Source organism: Typopeltis vanoorti, chromosome 23 (assembly GCF_054136105.1).
Source record: "Typopeltis vanoorti isolate ZY-2024b chromosome 23, IOZ_Tvanoo_1.0, whole genome shotgun sequence".
Classification (NCBI taxonomy): domain Eukaryota; kingdom Metazoa; phylum Arthropoda; class Arachnida; order Uropygi; family Thelyphonidae; genus Typopeltis; species Typopeltis vanoorti.
The window spans coordinates 68,008,473-68,029,749 of NC_143571.1; the positions used below are offsets into that span (position 1 = coordinate 68,008,473).

A 21,277-nucleotide genomic window follows, 5' to 3' on the forward strand; every position below is an offset into this window, starting at 1 on the left:
TGTTTTGACAATGAACGCCGTGTACATATATATAAATAACAGAAAGGTAGAAGTGAAGAAATAATTAATATGAATAATATGTGAGACTTTGCCTATTTAGTAGGAAGTCTAATAGTAAATTTATTTAAGGTATTAATTTATGTAAAGTATCCCATTTCATGTAGTATAGGAAAGCAAAGTGTATAAGCTAAGGTACAAGGGTCACACTTTAGCCGTCTAGAATAACTTATGGCCGGAGGGAAAGTGAAGTTATATGAAAAGGAAGCTAGAACGCTTTCTAGGAAAACGCACCACGTGCATGTGGAAGAGTGTACGTAGTGCAATAAACAATGTGGTAAAATGCGCGAATCTCCGAGATTGAAGCGGGCAATATAAACACCAATCCCCCCCCACACACACACACTGCGCTTTTTGGTTCTTGTTTCCTGACCTCGTGGACGTTGGCTCTCGGTCTCCGCCAACGGAGAAGATTCTAGGCTGGCCATGGAAGGTATGGGTCGTCTGCCGCAGCGTGCGTGTTAGGGCTAGCTATTTCCTCAGATCAGGATAGCTATGCTATATCGTGCAACGGTAATCCAGATGCGTGCCTGCGATATTGGTGAAAGTCCTGAGCAGCACATAGCCTTTCCAATTCAGAGAATGTGGCCGTACAGCTATCATATGTGACCCGGAGAATTGTAGACCTTAAGAAGCCTTGATATCCAGACAAGGCTGAAGAAAGAACTGAAAGTCATTCCAGGAACGGTAACATAGATTGTCATATTCTGATTTCCAGTTGAAGATTTGTGTGTAAATTCATTAGGATATTTTGTGTAGTGGACATATTTTAAAGAACTTTAGGAACTATCCCTATTTTGGCATTGATCTGTCCCTGTTTAAGAAATGTCTCCCTAGAAGGGATTTGTACAAGAGATGATTGTGATATGTTGTGAGATATAACTAGTGACCACATGAGTGATAAAAGATAGGCCACTTAAGCTAGAAGTTTGTTAAATTATATATAGAAGTGGTCCAAGTAATATGTTCTTGTAAGGTTAATATTGAAATTGAGATCTTGCTAGCAACGCGATATAGTTAACCATGCTTTTATATTTCTCATGTATAATTTCTTGATGTAATAAATATGTTTCATAGCATTTGCCTGAGTCCAGCTTGTTATATGAATTCAAATAGCCACTCATAAAATTACCATCTAATCTAGCAGGAGGGACCCACGAGTATAAGTTAATATTTAGAGCCACGACTGCATGCAAAGATAAAGAGAATAGGAATTAGTTTATTTATTGTTGGAAGTTTATTACTGTGTATCACTCTGAGAGAGCCACCTTAGATAAGAGTCCTGCCTATCCTCAGTATTGGCTGGTGCAGTAAAAATAAATAAATTTGTCAATATTTATCAGGTGAACTGTCTCAGAGGATATGTTTAATGGCAGCGTCCCATACTTGGACAAAGCCCTAATCATAAGTTAAATTACACATGACTAAACTTAAGAGTGGCCTAAATTTAGCTTGTTTAAAGAAAAGGATAATTTGTATGAGCGAGTAGGGTGTACATAACTAACAAGAGTAGATAAAAATACAAAGGTAAAAGGTTAAAGAATATGATACAAATATAGAGGATAGGTACATAACAGTAATCACCTGTGTGGTGGATAGTCGTATGCCGACTTTTGTGAGGAAAGGATATACATGGAATTATAAGGCTGGTGATTATGACAAGCTTAGAAGATAGCTTGGAACTATAGCATGGAATGAGGAGTTGAGTAGTAGGGAACTAAATGCTGCTTGGGAATTGACAAAGAAATGCATAATAGCATTAATGTGTGAATGTATTCTGAAGGCCAAAAGGCTGAATAAGGTAGGTGTAAAATGAATGAATGAGGGGCTTAAGCATGAAATCTGGAAGAAGATACTTTGGAGGCAGTAAGAGATGAATAATGGTAATAATCAGTTTCATGAAGAGTAAAGAACATGCCAGAGAGTGACTCAGTAAGGAAAACAAAAGTGCAGTATGAGCATTAATTGGCAAATCAGGCAAAGAAAAACCCTAGAGTTTTTTTAGGTATGTGTCAAGTTGAAGGAAGAATGATTATGGTAAGATGATGTTAATGGATGATTGTTGAGGTATTCAGTGATTAGTTTATAAGGGTGTTTCATCCTGACCAGGATGAAATCGTGAGGAACTTAAGTGTAGAGGATGGCTTAAATGTGAGTGAACAGGGAGTATTTGAGGAAATAAATAACCTTGATGTCAATAATTATGGCAATAGGATTTGATGACATATCACCACATCTTAAGGGAAAGTTCCAGGGAATTGGCAGTAACGTTGGCATGCATCTTTAATAAGAGTCATAAAACAGCACAGGTTCGGATAGAAGTTAAAATTATTCTTGTGCATTCAAATTATAGGCCAATCTCTGTATTTAGAGTTGTGCTGAAGTATTGGAGAGATTGGTGAGAAGTAGGATATAGAAATGGGTTGATAACAGCAGTATTCTCTGTGGTTACCAGCATGGGTTTGTTAAGGGGAGATCATGTTTCATTAACATGTACTATAACAAGGTGATAAACACCTTGGACTGGGAAGATGCATATACAGTGGTGTACTTGGATTTTGTAAAAGCTTTTAATAGACTGCCACATGACAAGCTATTAAATGTATTGAAACAGATCGGATTGGATAAAAGATTTCTGAGTTGGTTCAGCGACTTCCTGTCCAATAAGTATCGGAAATTTTTATATGGGGGTCCAGTATCCTGAGTTGTGAAGTTGTGAAGACGTTGCATCGGATAATAGCAATGATGCAGATGACCCTGACCTCAGAAATAAAGAGGTTACGATGTCATTGTATAAGGCCTTGATCAGTCCGCATATGGATTATTGTGCGACAGATCTGGTCGCTTGGTTGTCATGGCGATGAGGATATGTTGGAAATGGTCGAGAGAAGATTTACAAAGGTTGTCAGTGGTCTTTGGATTGTGGAGTATGAGGACAAATTTAGAGAACGTAAATTGCAAAGGCTCATGAATAGGAGGAAGGGGGGGGGGATATGATTGAGACATAAGCTAGTCAGGGGTTGTTATCACTTGACATGGAAGAGATTTTCATTGAATGAGAAATAGGGGATAGAACCCAGAAGCCATTGCTGGAAACTGTATAAAGAGGGTGTGAGTAGAGGAGTGAGGAGCAGGTTCTTTGCATGCAGTTGTTGGTGAGCGTAATGCATTTCTTGAACGTATTGTGAACGTGGAAACATTGAATTATTTTAAGGCACGGTTGGATGAGCATTGTGTGCAGTAGTGTCTACCTCTCACGATGAGTCTCTGACTCCATGGAGGTCCGATGTTAATAATGATATATTGTTGGTTGCTGCTATAAACCTGGGGATTAGAAGATGTGTACAACATGCATCAGCAGATTAGCATGATGAGTGCAGGTCGAGTAATTATCATGGGAGACTTCAACTATGATAATATTGATTGGAAGGAGGAAGGGCACATGGCAAAATGGAAATGGAATTTATACAGTTAAGAGATAATTACCTGAAACAGCACGTGATGGACGGGACCAGGGGTCTTAGAGTGTTAAGTCTGGTAATAGCATCAGATGATCTATAACTGCAGTAGCAACTCTACCTCCAATTTGGGGAAAGTGACATGCAGTCTTATTCTGGGAGGTTGCTCAACATGTGGAAATTTCAGTCAAGAAAGGGTTTATGTGGAACTATGAAGCTGGTGATTATGACAAACTAAGGAGGCAACTTGGAGCAGTGCCATAGCATTAGAAACTACATTGAATGAATATTAGTGAATTGGAAGCAGTTGAGGATTGTTTGAGTGACGCAGTATTATCATGCACATCCAGGATCAGGAAGATAAACAGAGTGCTGTACACAGATTTGGTCAACTGCATTTCCTGGAATCTGGAGGTGGTGGAGAGCAATCAGAGGCAAGTGACCAAGCTTGTGATAGGTCTGTGGAATGTTTCCTATGAAGACAGATTGAGGGTGTGTGGGTTGCAAAGTTAGCTGACAGGCAGAGGAGAGGGGATATGATAGAAATTTATAAAGTTACTAAAGGGATTCTATAAGATTGACAGAAAAAAATTTTCAATACATTGGGAGTGGGGGGGGGGGGAACAAGAGGTCCCACTTGGAAGTTGTCTAAGAGTGTATGGACTAGGTTCTTTGCTTTGAGAGTAGTGAATGAGTGGAATGGAATGCCATAGGTGGTTGTGAGTGCTCCAACAGTGAATAAGTTTAAGGAGATTTATTATAGGTATTGTGATATGATAGGTAACTGTTTTTGTCTCCATGGGATGCCCATATAAATAATAATAAATATATGGTTCTTGATATGGTTATGTTATTACAGTAGATTCTGGTGAATTGGTCTGCCGGTTAATCGGGCAACAACTTTATTGGAACACAAATACAAAATGAGAATATAACAAGAATTTTCTTTGTTTAATTGTGCCAGCCAGTAACCTCTTCCGCATGAAAAGTTAGACAAATTACATAAATTTGATGGCGTTATAAATGCATTACACTGTTTTGGATCAGTGAAAGCAGTGGATCATGTAACAGTCTTATGCTGCTGAAATATGTAGGAACTGATAAACAAAAGCTGTTAGTGGAAAAAAGGGCCAGTCCTTAACGCTTTAAGGGGATTTGAATGGAGAGTTTACCAGTTCAGTACTCTGTGAACAGAAATGCGTGGATGATATCTGAATTCTTTCAAAATTGGCTTATCAGTTGTGACATGGAATTACAACTGAAAACAAGAAAACTTTTAGTGGTTCTTTACAGTTGATAAGGAGGTCAGTGCAAAAGATAATCTTTTACAAGCAGTACAGTTTATGGAGGATAGTTGGCAAGGAATAAGCAACAAAATCATTCAAAATTATATTTGATCACTGTGGTTTAAGCATTTATTTAAGCATTCAATCATGGATATGGCTGATAGTGAAAATGATTTAACATTAGACATGAATCACATCAGAAACTATGAAGCATTTGCATCCATTGATGGCCATGCTTCAATTTTGCACAATCTGCAGATTGTACTCTTCAGGAAATACACAAGAGAGAAGACTTCTGTAATGAAAATGATTTTGTTGAGAAGGAAATTGAAGCAAAACATCAGAGGACATTAGAAGAAAAAGAAAGTGACGAGGATGACACTCCTGAGCTTGAATGAGTGACAGGAAGGTAATATTATAATTTGCACAAAATACCTATGCTGATTTTGTTTAAATCCAGTCAAAAAAAAAAAAAAAAAAAAATACTTGACAGGCTACGCTTGATCAATTCCAACAGCATCATTAACTGCTAAGAACTGTGTGCATGTGCATGTTTAATGCATATATAAATGAAATTATTTTTTATGGCAAATATTTTACTTTAATTAAAGCCAGTTGTTTAAGTTTGTCTGCAAGTCAGTAATTTGTTGCGCAATGAGCGAAAAACTTGTTTAATCTTGTATTTTGTCTTGTGCACGCATCTTTTATACTTGTGATGTCAAATTCATTTAATTGGAGCAGCCACTTAATTGGCCAAATTATGCTATTCCACTGTGGGTCAATTAACTGGAATCTCCTGTACTTCCAAATCTATGAAATTGCGACACACTTAAGAGGGCTGCTGTAATCTCATTATGACTGTCATCTTGTACTGTTGAATGTGCTGAATTCATTCTTCACGGCACTTACCACTTGTTGGCAATGCATTCTGTGTATTCCTCACATTTCCTGAAAAGTGAGAGACTTAAGAATTCAGTTCAACGTGAATTAGTAGTATCATGTGGAGGTGGCAGAATTTTTCTTGAAATCTTGGTTTTTCATCTGCAAAATCAAAGTTCCTATTGGAAGAAATTTGCAGATATTTAGGAATTACTAGAAATTCTGAAATTCAGCATACTTTTCCTATGTTAATATTGCTTATCTCTTTAAATGAGTACTTTTTTTATTAGGATGGTCGCAATATTTTTGTTTGAAAGTAAATCTCTGAAAAATATGCAGTGATATACTGATTGAGTTGTGTTTAGAGTTATGGCTGAAGAAAATAAGATCATGTTCTCTGCTGTTTACCTTTATGATAGGGAAAACCTGCTATTTTTGTAGAAGACTAGCAAACTCATCTTCAGTTGAAAAGCTCTTCCAAAATTTCTTTGCATCATGACAGAATTACAACCCCAGTCTTTCAGCTGAATGGAAAATATTGCATCATCCTCGTGATTCTACTATGGAAGTCATGAGAATAATGCAACTATGTCATTTGGTCAGAAATATCGGTATAAATGTTTTTTACTGTACAGAAAATCTTTAAGGGATTTTTATCTGAATGTGAATTAGTGTCATACACTTTTTTTATCTGGCTAAACTGTAATTCTAACCAGTCGTGATTGTTGATAGACAGTGTAGCTGCAGCAACTACACTCTCTATCTGTGATTCCTACTGCTGCATGCAGTACCCACAAGAGATTCTATATCATTTGCCATAGGGAAACCCCAATTTCCCAGTATACCACTGTAAATATGAAAGAATTAGGCATAATAGTTATCACTGAAGAAATATATGGCAGGAAGTGATACACTGGAGTTACTCATTGATCTCAATGAAATTGAAAAATGGTGATGATTTGTGTTAATTTTGCTGGAATTGGATATTGCTCTACAAAATAGCACTGCACAGGAGACATTTGTTGATTGAAAATATGATATGATATGCATTTAGGTTACTGTGGGGATTTTACAGAAAGGTTTATACATGGTGGATGGGAAGAAAGTTGAAGATAAAGAAGCTTGTTAATATTGGATTTGAACAACTGCAGATTGTGTTCTTCAGGAAATACACAAGAGAGAAGACTTCTGAAGGATAGCAATAGATGAAATAAGCAAAGAAGAGAAAAGGTAAATGGCATTGTGTGTTGACAGTGGTAGTAGTAGTAATGCCATTGTGTGTAATTGAAGGATTGAGTAGGGTAGACGGTGAAATGTATCAGAGTAGAATAGAGTGCCCTCCTGTGATACGCTCTTTGGACTCCTTGGATAGAATATTGATGACAATAGAATATAAATTCTGGTTCTGTTCGTTATGTTGAAGGATAAAGTTTTCTAGAAAAATAATTGTTACTTATCTGAGATGGACTAACATTAACACATCTTCCTTCAAAAAAAAGGCTCAGATAAAGTATTATCAGTATAGAGTTCACTTTTTTTGTAGTTTTCATATTTCTTTAATTTTTAGAGAATGCAGGCTTATCATTTCTTGGTAGTCTGGAACTGATTGTCTAATATTTTGGAGAGTTAGCTCCCTACGTTCATCAACCCCAACAACACCTACAAAGAATTTAAGCTTCTCTTTGTGCATGCATGCAGGTCAAACTAAGTTCAAATCTTTTTATTTTTGTTCATATTTGTGTTTTCATATTTTTATGAACTATTTTTTATTCATGCTAACTAATGGTATTAGTTAATATAAAAATATTATTTAAGGAAAGAAGGGTGCCATTATTGGATCTTCAGAATTTTAGCTAGTTAATGGCAGAATATTTCATGTTTCTCAGCAGTAAACAGTCATTAGAAATATGCATTGATATTTACTCATCAGAGCACTGACAATTATGTGAATTTCAGGCTGGAAGTGTTATATCTTGGAGGAAATTGTTTAAAAGAAATTCCTGCAGAAATGGGACAACTTCAATATCTTCAGGCACTTGTATTGTGTGAAAACCAACTCCAAAGCTTGCCTTCTTCAATTTCATGCCTTAGGCAACTCAGATCTTTGGCACTGCATAAAAATCAGCTTACTACTTTGCCACCTGAAATAGTGACATTACGAGGACTTGTTGAGGTGACATTTTTACTTTTTTAAGTTACTGAATATAGTTATCATTGTATTTGAATTTACATTCCAGTTTGTTTGGCAAGCAAACAAATTGCATGCCAAATATCTTTGACCATGCTACTTTTTTTTATAGAGAGCAGTTGACTTCACATAGTTGTATCCCATAATTTTGTCTCCATGGAGATGTATTAGGTTATAATGCAGAGCATGTTTTCTCCTTGAGCTTGTATGATGTCATGAATTATGACAAAAACAAATTTGCATACGAAATATCTTTATGACCATGCTAGAAGATGGAATTCCTTGTGATATTCATGTTAGAAACAGCACTGAGAAAGGAATAAAATATTATTTAATATTACTAATATATGAAATATATTAGAAAAATAATATATGAAAATGACATATGGTGATATGTCATTTTCTCACTTTGTATATGGAAATGATTTCTGCCATTGAGGTAGCTTCCATTGATGACACTGCAATAAAAGTCATCCAGAGGATTCTTGTAAGAATTTGGTATCATAATGCACTCGATCCTCTACTTATGATGTATGCAACTAACAATCACTTGTATTTATGACGTTTGTCCCATTAACACATTCACTGAATAATGCCTCACTCCTTTAACCGATGGACTGGAATGTTATTGCTGCCTTCAAGGTATTCGTTATGGCTATTGTTAAGTTGTACTGAGGGCGAAAAAACCCTCATACCTGTGTAAAGAATATAACTTGCATTGTACAGAAAACATGGAGTGAGGTGACATCAAGATGTATAAATGGAACGTTAATATATTATTATAAATGACAGGCTTGAAGTCGAATTTTGATAAGTCATTTATTCTGTACTGACAAACTTTTTCTTCACTATTTTACCATGTGTTGAGCAAACAAAAGTGTGTGTGTGTGTTGTGTGCGTGCACACACATATGTGAAATATCATTAGTAGTATTTGGTGAATGTATTAATGGGAAGGCTGGCCTGAGTACAAGTGGTCATTAGTCGTATATATCATAGATCGAGGACTAACTGCGTTATCTACTTGCAGCATAAATGTGAAGGTATCATCATCCCCAATGTCTGAGGCACTTCAGAAAAAATAGCCAGCATCTTAAAGAAATACAGTCTCTGCACAGCTTTCAAGCCCACTAAAAGCTTTCTAACCTTACATGTTCCACCAAAGATCAGCCCTCTCCTCTCTGTGCCTGGAGTATACAAAGTGCCCTGTATCTACAAGTTGGCCTACTATGAACCGACAGGATGATCAGCCAACATCTGTATGGAAGAACACAAAAAATACATCTGCATTCATGACTATAATCTAGCCTTGCAGACCATGCTTTAGATACGGTTTTGTGTTGCCTTTGTGTGCATGCGTGCGTGCATGTCTGTGCGCTACAAGTTTCATACTGTACTACCTGACAATGTGTTGGTAACCGAGATGAAATATTGGAAAAATTAAATAATATTTTATTCCTTTCTCAGTGCTGTTTCTAACATGAATATCACAAGGATTTTCATTTTCTAGCAGGGTGATAAAGATATTTCATATGTAAATTTGTTTTTGTCATAATTCATGACATTGTACAAGCTCAAGGACAGAATATGATCTACATTGTAATCTAATACACATCCATGGAGAAAAAATTATGGGATACAAAAGAGATACAACTATGTGAAGTCAATTGCTCTCTATAAAAAAAAAAAAAAAAAAAAAAAGAAAGGGAAACATTTGTTATTTGTGTCTCAAGGGCTGCCCTTGTTATTAATGAACATAGATCAAGATTTTTATGAGAATAATCACAAACAGGATAAGCATCATGTGATGATCCTCATCTAGAATACACTAATTATGGTGTTCCAAGAAGAATTAATTTCAACCTGCTGTACGAGATTTATTACAACTAGTTCAAGAATAATAGTGACTGCTCTTTAATTTTTACCTATAAATAAACAAAGCCTTTCACAAACACATATCTGTGCCATGTTCTACAATCCTGCAAAATTAGGATTAATCTTAGGAGTAGATTGTGCAAAGCTATTATGATAGTCTGCTAAAGTAACATAATCAAACTCCCGTTATGTACACATACCAGCCACTGAATTAGAAACATTTTATAAATGACAATGCTACTGTACATGCAAAAATTATTCAGCAAGGATGACAGCGACTTCCATCTTCCCTGACCACCCTAAAGCCTTGATCTGAACCCCGTTGAGAATAATAGGACATTTTAGAAAAACAGATCTGAGTGCAAAGTCCTCATCTATCAAACCTCAGCATTTAAAGGACTTTCTGGTGAATACTTGGTACATTGTAGATGCAATCCAACGTCCTGTGGAATCTGTCAAATGCATACGTACTGTAATTTGGGTTAAAGGAGGTCCCACACGATTTTAAATAAATGTTTCTAATTCAGTGGTTGGTATTTGTACCTGCAGAGGGTGTACAGGATATTATGACACTACTACTTGAAAAATTTACATAATTTCTAACGTACTATTGACAGCTTTTCTCCAAATTAATCTGTTGCCTCTCAGAACTTCGATATTGTCAGAACTTATTATGTGACACCTTCAGGGAGTCAGACTCATTAAGGGAGTGCATCTAATCTACAAGTTTCCATCTCCACCACTCCATCAACTTCAATTACTTTCATATCTACACCAATGCCATCTACTGCCAACCACCACCACTAGTATTTTCACAGACAATCGCAAACATCCATGCCAACAGCGGGATTCGAACCTGCAGCCTTTTGACTGGAGAGCGGATACGCTAACCACTTGGCCAATCAGGCCAGCATTTTTTGGTACTCTAAGGCACTTCTTACTGTATAAAAAAAACTAAGATTTTGGTTATCTTCTAGGTATTTTCTTGCTATCTTGGCCATAAACACTTGTTTAGCTGATCCTTCCTCTCTCTCATTCTGATTAACTGACTTAGACTTAGATTAGCTCTGCTCACACACTTCTGAATACCAACAATGTCAAGTTCCTTCATAATATTTTAATTTTTAATGATTCTGTGATTGTTGCCCATCAGTTCACTTCTCTAATTTTTCTCAGAACTCTTATCTGTTGTTTCCGGTCTTTGATCAAAACATTTTATTTCTAACTTAGCTCTGAGATCCATAAGAGTAAGTTGGTTTTGAATACCTTTGTAGCTGCTAGTGTTTTGACTAAATTCTCTTATTTCATATAAATTTATTCATTTGAGTCCCTATGATGGTAGCTTTGCTACTTCTGTTATTTGTTTTTATTTAATTTTCCATCTTCATTATTTTCATAGTCTTTATTTTTATTGCTGTTTTTCATGGCAAATTTGTTATAGCAGTTGTTCAATTTAGTTATGACATCCTTCAGACTTCTACTGTATTTATTTAGAAGTAGAACATTATCTGCAATAAAGTAAGAGCTGAGATTAACATCTCCAATTTTGATATCAGGTCTTATTCCACTTTCCTTCATTATGTGGTCAATATAGATGATGAATAACAGTGAAGATAATGTGCATTCTTGCCACACACACCTGATTTCATCAAACAATCTTCCTATATTTCTTTTAGTTCTAACTGCTGACTTACAACTCAAATTTGATTGTGTATTGCTCAATATATACTGTCCTGTTTACACCATATAATTGTAGTGTTTTGACTAGTTTTTCTGTTGACACTTTCTTATATGCATTTTCCAGATACAGATCCTGGTTATATTTCTGTGGTTTCTCAACTGTTTGCCTGAAAGTGAAAATCAACCAAACCCAGCCTTTTCAAGTTTGTTTTCCTTCCACAATTTTGCTTTGCCTCATCTCAAGTATGCTTGCATGAATCTTTTCTGATTTTCTCAGTAAAGAAAGTCCTCTGTTATTCTTACATTGTTTTATGTCCTCTTTTATTTAAGTATGGAAACAAAGAAGGATGAATGAGAGTGAAAGTGAGAAGAGGGGGTCGAGAGTTAGAAAGTTAAAAATATTGAATGATAGAGAGAATGTGTCGCAAGATTCGGAAGTTGAAATGGATTGGATGAGGCAAGAAATGAAATGGATGCGAATGAAATTAAGAAAATTCGGGTAAAAACTATTAAAATAAATAATGATGGCATGAAAGATTTAACGAAAGATGAGCGAATGGCGTTGTATGGCGACTCCATTATTAAAGGTGTGCTGGAAGATAAAATGCACAAGGTATGTTTTCCAGGCGCTAAAATAAGTAGAGTGATTGAGGCATTGGATATGAGGCAGGAGCGAGCAAAAGAGTTAATAGTATTAATAGGTATGAATGATTTGAGAGAGGACAAAGAGTGTGTCAGAATGGATATCAGGAGGCCGCTTAGAAGGTTAAAAGAGAATAGTGTGACATGAAGGGTAGTTAGCGTGTTGCCTAGGTATGACTGTGGTGAAATGAGGTGGAGAGCAAGGATTATGAATGATATGCTGGCTGAAATGTGTGAGGAGATGGGAGTACAGTTTGTTAATGTGTGGAATGAGTTTGAGGGACGAAGTGAGCCGTATGGGAGCGATAGATTGCATTTGAGTGGTTATGGTGTGAGTCACTTGGAGAGACTGCTGCTGGAAGGTAGAGAAGTGAATAGAGAGAATGAATCATATCAAGTGGGAAGTGATGTGGAAGAGCGGGAGAGTAAGACAGGAGAGATTGAAGAGGTGGTTATGAATGGGGAAGTGAGTGGTATGAGTATAGAAAATGAGAGAATGGGTGTGCAAGAGAAGCAGGGAAATGGGGTGGCTCAGGGTGGACAGAGGTACACAGCATGAGAAAGGTGGATGCTCCAAGAGGAGGTGAGCATGTGTAGGCAGGAAAGGAATGGGATGACCAAGGATCAAGAGGAAACAGTTGGAATTGAAAAGGTTTTAAAATGAAGAATCAGAAAGGGAAATAGCCCCAATTGAGCATGGAGAGATCACATCGAGTGAGTGGTATCAATGGAACTAGCTGTAGATCCAGAAATGAGCTGTTGTGTTTGTATACAAATGCTAGAAGTATAAGAAACAAGGCAGATGAAATGGTTGCACTGATTGCGTCTGTTCACCCAAAGATTGTCAGAATAAGTGAGACATGGTTGGAAGATGATGACATCCTGACAGGAATAGAGATAGAAGGGTATGATGTATTTCGTGAGGACAGAAGGGGTAAAAAGGGAGGGGGAGTGCTATTGATGAAAGAGTTATGTCCATATAAAGTAGAGATGCAAGAGGGAAATAGTGCCAGTGGTTTTGATGCAGTATGGTGTGAGATAGAGATGAATAGAATCAAATACTTGGTGGGATGTTGTTATAGACCAGGTAATGTGGATGGTGGTGATAATGAAACGTACAATCAAATTAGCCAAGTAAATAAGAAAAGAGTTAATAATAATGAAGAGCCAAAGGCTTCAATTCAGCGACATGAACTTATTTAAGTTAAGGGATATTATATCCTATATTGTTTCTTAGCCGAATAAGAAACTCAGAGTTTCATGCTGAATATAGAAACTATATAAAGTTCGGCGATTCCAAGCATAAGCAAATACCTGGATAGTGCCGCACCTGACCCTTGAAGGTAGGATGTGTGGTGGAGATACTTAATGAACAGTTCATAAAGATCTTTCAATCTTGTGAATGTGACTTCATGGAGGGATTGAGAGCAGTTGATGATGGGGAGGAGAGACTGACTGTAGGTGAGCTAGAGGTGCATGGGGAATTGAGTAAACCAGATGTTAATAAGGCTGTGGGCCTTTATAATATATCATCGCGTATTCTGAAAGAATGTGCTAGGGAGTTGACACCTGCCTTGACATATTTTTTTAATATGAGTCTTGCACTCAGTCAAATTCCTAAGGATGGAAGGAGGGCAAGATTGTGCCACTTCATAAAGGAGGTGATCGAACTCAAGCATCAAACTATAGGCCTATCTGTGTGTCAGGTGTTGTGGTTAAGTTGTTGGAGAAGCTTGTGAGAACTAGGATCCAAAGTTGGGTTGATAACAATGGTATTATCTTTGATGGACAGCATGGATTTGCTAAAGGGAGATCATGTTTTAGTAATCTACTTACTACAATAAAGTGACTGCTTCCTTGGACAGAGGAAAAGGATACACAGTAATATACTTGGGTTTCGCAAAGGCTTTTGATAGAGTACCTCATTATAGGTTGACAGTCAGACTAGAGCAGATGGGGTTGGATATTTGATTAGTGCATTGGATTGGAGACTGGCTATCTGATAGGTATCAACAAGTTGTGTATGGGAGAGCGATATCCAGGAAAAGGAAAGTCACTAGTAGAGTGCCTCAGGGGTCTGTTTTAGGTCCATTACTGTTTAACTTGTATATTAATGATGTAGGTGAAGATTTGGATGGAGATATTCAGTTGTTTGTAGATGATGCAAAGTTGGGACGAACCATGAAGTGTAGTGAAGGTTGTGGCCTTACAGGAAGACTTGAATAGATTGAGTGATTGGGCATGGAAATGGGGATGTGAGTTCGTTGTTGCAAACTGTAAGGTTTTAAAATTTGGAAAACAAAGATGGGATGCAGAATTAATGCTTGGTGAGAATATATTGTTGGAGGTAGAGGAAATAAGAGATCCGGCGGTGATAGTGGATAAGGATCTAAAATTTAGGGGACACATCGCCAAAATTATGAAGACAACACAAAGGCTTCTTGGAATGGTGCAGAGGATGCCGACATGTAGAAGTAGGGAGATTCTTGTTCCGTTGTTTAAGGTTTTGATTAGGCCACACATGGACTATTGTGCCCATCCATCCATCCACCTGGTTTTCAGAAGGATGAAGAGATGTTGGAAAGGGTCCAAAAGAGACTGACTAAGATAGTTTCTGACCTCTGGAATGTCGAGTATTAGGAAAGATTGAGAAGGTGTAATTTGCAGAGTCTGGTGGACAGGAGGAAGAGGGGAGATAGGATAGAGACCTACAAGTTGGTAAGGGGTTGTTATAGGATCGATGCTGGAGAAGTTTTACAGAGAATAGTCGGAGATCAGGGGAGAACCAGAGATCATCCCTGGAAACTGTATAAAGAGGGTGTGAGTAGGGGAGTGAGAGGTAGGTTTTTTCGTGCAGAGTTGTGAATGATTGGAATGCCTTGCCTGAGAATGTGGTGTCTGCAAAGAGTTTGAATGTGCTTAAAACATGGTATGATGAGCTGTGTGTGTGATAAAAGGACCTCCCAGATGAGTCTGACTCCACGAGGTCTTGGGGTGGTAATAATAATTATAGATTTACTACTATCAGGGCCTGCCCCAGTCATCTGGAATTCAACCTTTTAACATGACTTCTGGATTATGCAGTGCAGGTGTTATAAAATTTTATATCATTTGAGCATTTTTGGCTGAATAACATCTACTCCAGCTGCCTTTCGACATTTCCAATATTTGATAGCTTTTTCTACCTCTAGTATCAATGTGTACTTCTGACTGCATTCCTCTTGAATATTTTCTTTTTCTGTTGTCACTTGTTTCATTTAGCAATGCTTGAAAGCATTTACTCTGGACACATAGAACATCTTTTTTTTTTTTTCAGATTTCATATCACCTTTATCTCTGATTTGTTTTACAGTGTACTTTCCTCCATTTCTGAGTTTTCAATAGCTTACAGAACATTTTGTCACCATTCTGATATTTATCTTCTATATTCTTACCAAAGTCTTTGTCTTCATATGACTTATAGCTACATTTTTCTCTGTATTTTCTCAGAGCACATGTGGATTTACCTGCTTGAAAATTTCATTATGCGTTCTTCTTCTCCATGACGGTGTCTTTAACTTCCTGAGTGCACCATTATTTTCAACATGATATTTATTTTATCTTGCTCAAAACTGAATGGTGATAATTTCCTATTTCAGCTCCCTGTAGATCCTAAATCAGTGTAATGTTTAGTCTGTCAACAATAACATAATTTCTTATCCTCTCTTCATGTGAATATGAGGCACATCTTTATGTTGAGTCTTGGTATTAATGAGTAGTCCATATCCTGAACAGAAATCCAAGAGGTGCTTATCATTATTATTAGCTTTGCTCTTTTCTTCAAATTTTCCCAAAGCATTTCTATGTGCCTGTAGAGTGGGAAATATTAATTTCCCACTCTACTGTTTAGATTTCCAACAAGACCAATTTTTTTCATTGTGTCAGCTGCATTCCCTAATAATTCAAAAAATTCCTTCTCTTCTTCCTTAGTAGAACCTTCTGTGGGACTCCAGGCATAATAGACAATTGAACAATGTTTCATTGTTCAATTCTCTATTTGATTTGTCCATATCACTGTATTTGATCTTGCCTGCCATTCAGGAAGATTGTCCTTGTGTTTATTGTTAAATACTATAGATATTCTCTCCTTTTTCTGATCACTGTTGCCTGCATGTAACATCTTGTATTTATTATTTAGTAAAATTTCACCTGTTGTATTCTTCATTTTGGTGACACCAATCATGTTGACTTGGTTCTTCTCATTACTTCGTCAGTTTTGCTTCTTTTCTAGAGTTATTCTAGTAGCTGACATTTCACTGTTTGTCCTGGTTCCATGATGAAAACAGTGTGTACCATTTTAACTATGACACCACAGCTGGCATAAAATTCCATTATGTGCTATCATTTTGTTTTGGTTTAAGACAATAAGAATACAGTTTCGTTAGCTGAATCCCAAATTTCCAGCCCATCTTAATTTATTCAGTAGCCACCTACTTGGATACTGAATAAATACAATATCTAATGTCCAAGCCTCATCCTCTTATGTACCATAAGAGGATGAGGCTTGGACATTAGATATTGGAGATATCTATGCCTTCCTTAAAAGACTATGTGGAGATCTTCTCTCAGTTATCTAGCTTAAGTACTCCAGCAACATCTGTATGCTAATTGAATTTGTCTGATTCCATTCCAGTATGTAGGTGTATTAATTCCTGTACAAACCAGAAGATTGCAATTGCCATAGAGGAAGACCATGCAAACTACTTTGGCAGTACATCGCCTGTTGTATCTGTGAAACCATCAATGGACTGAGTAAAACTCTGACATCTATCAGTTAGCTCAAGATAGAGAGACTTGGAAGACATCATTTGCAATCTTTAATTTTTAATGTAAATCTTTTCCCTTTTCACATTGTCTCATATTGTGAATAAACTATTATTATTATTATTAACATTTAATCTCCATTGAGTCAGAGACTCATCGTGGGAGGTACTCACTATTGCATACAATGCTCATCCAATCACATCTTAAACTGATTCAATGTGTCCACATCCACAACACTCAGGCAATGCATCCACTCACCAACCACCCTCCATGCAAAGAACCTGCTTCTCACTCCCTTGCTCAAACCCTCCTTATACAGTTTCCAGCAATGGCCTCTTGTTCTACTTACCTCTCCCATTCTATGAAAAATCTCTTCCATGTCTACCTGATAACAACCCCTAACAAGCTTATATGTCTCAGTCATACCCCCCCCCCCCCTTCCTCCTGTTCATGAGGCTCTGCAACTTACATTCTCTCAATCTGTCCTCGTACTCCACGTTCCATAGACCACTGACTGCTTTTGTGAATCTTCTCTGTACCCTTTCCAATATATCCTCATCACCATGAAAACTCGGCGACCAAATCTGTGCACAATAATTCATATGAGGCCTCATCAAAGCCTTATACAATGGAATCATAACCTCCCTATTTCTGCATGTCAAGGTTCTCTGCATCATTGCCATTATTCGATGTGATGTCTTCACAACTTGTGCAATGTAGTCCCTGAATTTCAGGTCCTTGTCCACCATCACTCCTAGATCTCTCATCTCCTCTATTTCTGTTAAAGTTTCCCCACTAAATTTCAAAACCTTACACTTCACAATATTGAAATAACAGTTCCACTTACCTTCCCATTCATAAAATCTATTCAAGTCCTCTTGTAAGGCATTAACATCAGCCTGACTGCATTGCTCTCCCCAGTTTTGCATCATCCATAAACAGCTGGTTATCACTAGTTAAACCCAACCCAATGTCAATAACGTACAAATTGAACATCAATGGCCCCAAAACTGACCCCTGCAGTACACCACTGGTGACCTTTCTCTTTCGAGATACTGCGCCCCCATATACGCCTTTCTGATACCTATCTGACAGCCAGTCATTGATCCAACACAGAAGTCTGTTATCCAATCAGATCTATTTCATTTTTTTAAGAGCATGTCATGTGGAAGTCTATCAAAAGCCTTTGCAAAATCCAAGTATCCCACTGTATATGCATCTCCCTTGTCCAAGGTATTTATCAACTTGTTATAATACATAAGTTAGTGAAACATGATCTCCTCTCCATGCTGATAACCACAGAGAATACTGCTGTTATCAACCCATTTCTGTATCCTGCTTCTCTCACTAATCTCTCCAGGACCTTCACCACAACTCCAGATATATACAGATCGGTCTATAATTTGAAGCTACAGCCTTATGCATTGGAACAATTTTACTCTCTTTCTGCTCCCTTGGAACCTGTGCTGTTGCAAAACTTTTATTAAACAGGCATGCCAATGCCACTGCCAGTTCCCTGGAACATTCCCTTAAGATGTGTGGTGATATGTCATCAAATCCTATTGCCTTATTAACATCAAGGTTATTTATTTCCTCAAAAACCTCTTGCTCACTCACAATTAAGCTGTCCTCTACACTTAAGTTCCTCATGATTCCATCCTGATCAGGATGAAACACCCTTATAAATTGATCACTGAATACCTTAACAATGTCTTCTGCAGCAGTTACCATTCTACCAATTTCTTTCATCCCTTCATCTTTCCATGATCATTTTTCTTTCTACTTGCCACATATCTAAAACTAGGATTTTTCTTAGTCTGATTTGCCAATTTCTGCTCTTACTCTACTTTTATTTTCCTTACTAACTGAGTCACTCTCCTGGCTTGTTCTTTTATATTCTTCATGTAACTGATTACCATTATTCATCTTGTACTTCTTCCAAAGTACTTTCTTTTTCCAGATTTCATGCTTATGCTCCATATTCGTCCATTTTACACCTACCTTATTCAGTCTTTTGTCCTTTTTGGGATACATTCGTACATTGATGCTGTTATGTATTTCTTTGTAAGTTCCCATGCAGCATTTATTTCCTTAAAGCTTAACTCCTTGTTCCATGTTATAGCTCAAAGTTGTCTCCTAAGCTTGTCATAATCACAGGCCTTATATTTCCACATATATCCTTTCCTCTCAAAAAGTCTGCATATGACTAGCCACAACACAGGTGATTACTTCATGACCACTTTCACCAACTGGAGGAAAATCTGAAACCCCTCTAACAATTACATCCTCTGATGAAATGATTAGATCTAGAACTCTTGATCCTTGCATGCCTTTCTTTACATGCTGCCTGAGATAGTTATCTCTCAAGAACTCGAGAAATTCATTTTCCTTATTCCCAAGTGTTATCTCTTCATTCAAATGTGTACCGCCATAATTAAAATCACCCATAATAATTACCCTTCCTTCATTCACTAATCCAAGTTGTTTATACATTTCTTCATCATCACCTTCCACATTCCCAGGCCTATAGCAACATCCAACTAAATATGTCTTCCTCTCAACCTCCACATTACACCACGCTGCCTAATAACCATTGCCACTCGGCTATTTTTAATAATTTGTATCCCCTTAATTATTATTAATTAAGGGGATACAAATTCCTTGTTGTTCAACTGCCAGTAAGTAAAGTCTTAGACTAAGTAAAATCTTAGAGTTTTTACTTACTGGCAGTTGAACAACAAGGGATTTGTATCCCTTTAATTACCATTGTCACTATTACTACCTTTCATGTCTACCTTATGTGGACTTAATTCCCCTGCTATCATCATCAACAACACTCCCTCTCCTTTCCTGCTCTTTCTATCCTCATGAAAAATACTATACCCTTCCATTTCTATTCCTGTTATGATATCGTCTTCGTTCAACCATGTTTCACTTATTCCAATGATTTGGGGGGTGAATAAACTCAATCACTGAAACCATTTCATCCCCTTTATTTCTAATACTTCTGGCATTTGTAAACAAACACAACAGTTCATCTTTAGGTCGATAGCCAGTCCTATCCAAGCCATATTATGATTGTGATTTCCCCACTACACCTGCCAAATCACCTTTATCACCGTTCCAGATATACCTGCTCAGTGTCCACTTCTCCACCAACATTGCAATATACTCCATCTTCATACACACATTCACCACCACTTTCAACATTCACTCTCTCTCTATGCCATGTCTCCCTGTCCACCTGAGCTCCCCTCGTTTTCCCTGTTCCTCTTGTATTCCCATTCTCTCTTCCTCTCTCACACTACTACTGTTTCCACTGCCAAGCACTTCTGTCTCCCCAGAGATGATTTTTCTCTTCATCTATTCCTTCTGAGTCCTGGCATGCATCACACGCTGTGCTTCCACATGCTATACAGGTAACCCTCGTATAACACAATGTTAGGTTCTATAGAAATGCCGCATTATATGAGACTTAAATCACATAGAAAAAGTAGGGTGAGGTTCCGAAATCCTTTTTTTTTTTTAAATTATATAAACAATGACATATCCAACAAAAACAATATTTTTATTTAATTCAGGTAATTACAAATTGCAAATATGCAAATTACAAATTGCATATAAATTTCATTGCACATAATGCATAAATGTTTTAGACACAATAAACTAAAGCGCATATTTTAATTGTCATCACTGTCTTCAGAAATAACATTTCGTAGATGTTCTTTAAGTGGCCAGAGGTCGTCACCACTTGAAATCTCTTGGACATCATTTGTATAATTCTCATTGCATACTTCGACAGGTTTGTTCATCAAGAAATCAGTAATAAGACTGCTTTCCACTATGCTGCAATTTTTTATTAAGTTCATAATATGGCGCTAAACAAATATCCAATCATCTTGTGAATTTTCCCGAGCGCTCCATTGAGGGATCGTTATCCGTAAAATAACTTCCTAACTTTCTTGTCAAGTCCAGTCCTTCTGCTAATTTCTTTAAACTGAATTCTTTAACGGACTCATCACAATCAGAATATTCGGCAGAACTTTCCCTGCCATTTGGTTCGACACGATCTATTAATTGTACCAGTTTCTCCTCATTCAAATCTGTTTCTCCATCAATTAATTCACTATTTTCATTTTCAACCATATCGCAAAAGCCCTCTCCACCAAAAATGTGTGCGACATTTATTATACGACGTAGCTCAGCATCCACTGGAGGTACAAAATTTTGTTCCAGAACGGCTTCAGGCCATATTTTTTTCCTGCAAGCATTCAGCGTAGAGGGTTGTAATTCTTAAAGGACAGAGAAATAATTTTTACACAATTCAATATTGAAAAAGCTTTCCACGCTTGAGGCAGTGTCATGTTTGGATTAGATTCCATTTTTTCTAAAATTAATTGAAATGTTCGC

General features: G+C 37.1%; 1 protein-coding gene across 1 annotated transcript in view; it reads left to right on the forward strand.

The window, feature by feature from the left end:
* Positions 1-21,277, forward strand: part of LOC150093930 (leucine-rich repeat-containing protein 58-like) — a 65,317-nt gene that overhangs the window by 15,623 nt on the left and 28,417 nt on the right. Inside the window, exon 2 of the mRNA XM_090412665.1 lies at positions 7,637-7,853. Within this exon, the coding sequence (XP_090268791.1) occupies positions 7,637-7,853 (217 nt within the window). The remainder of the gene's footprint in view (positions 1-7,636; positions 7,854-21,277) is intronic.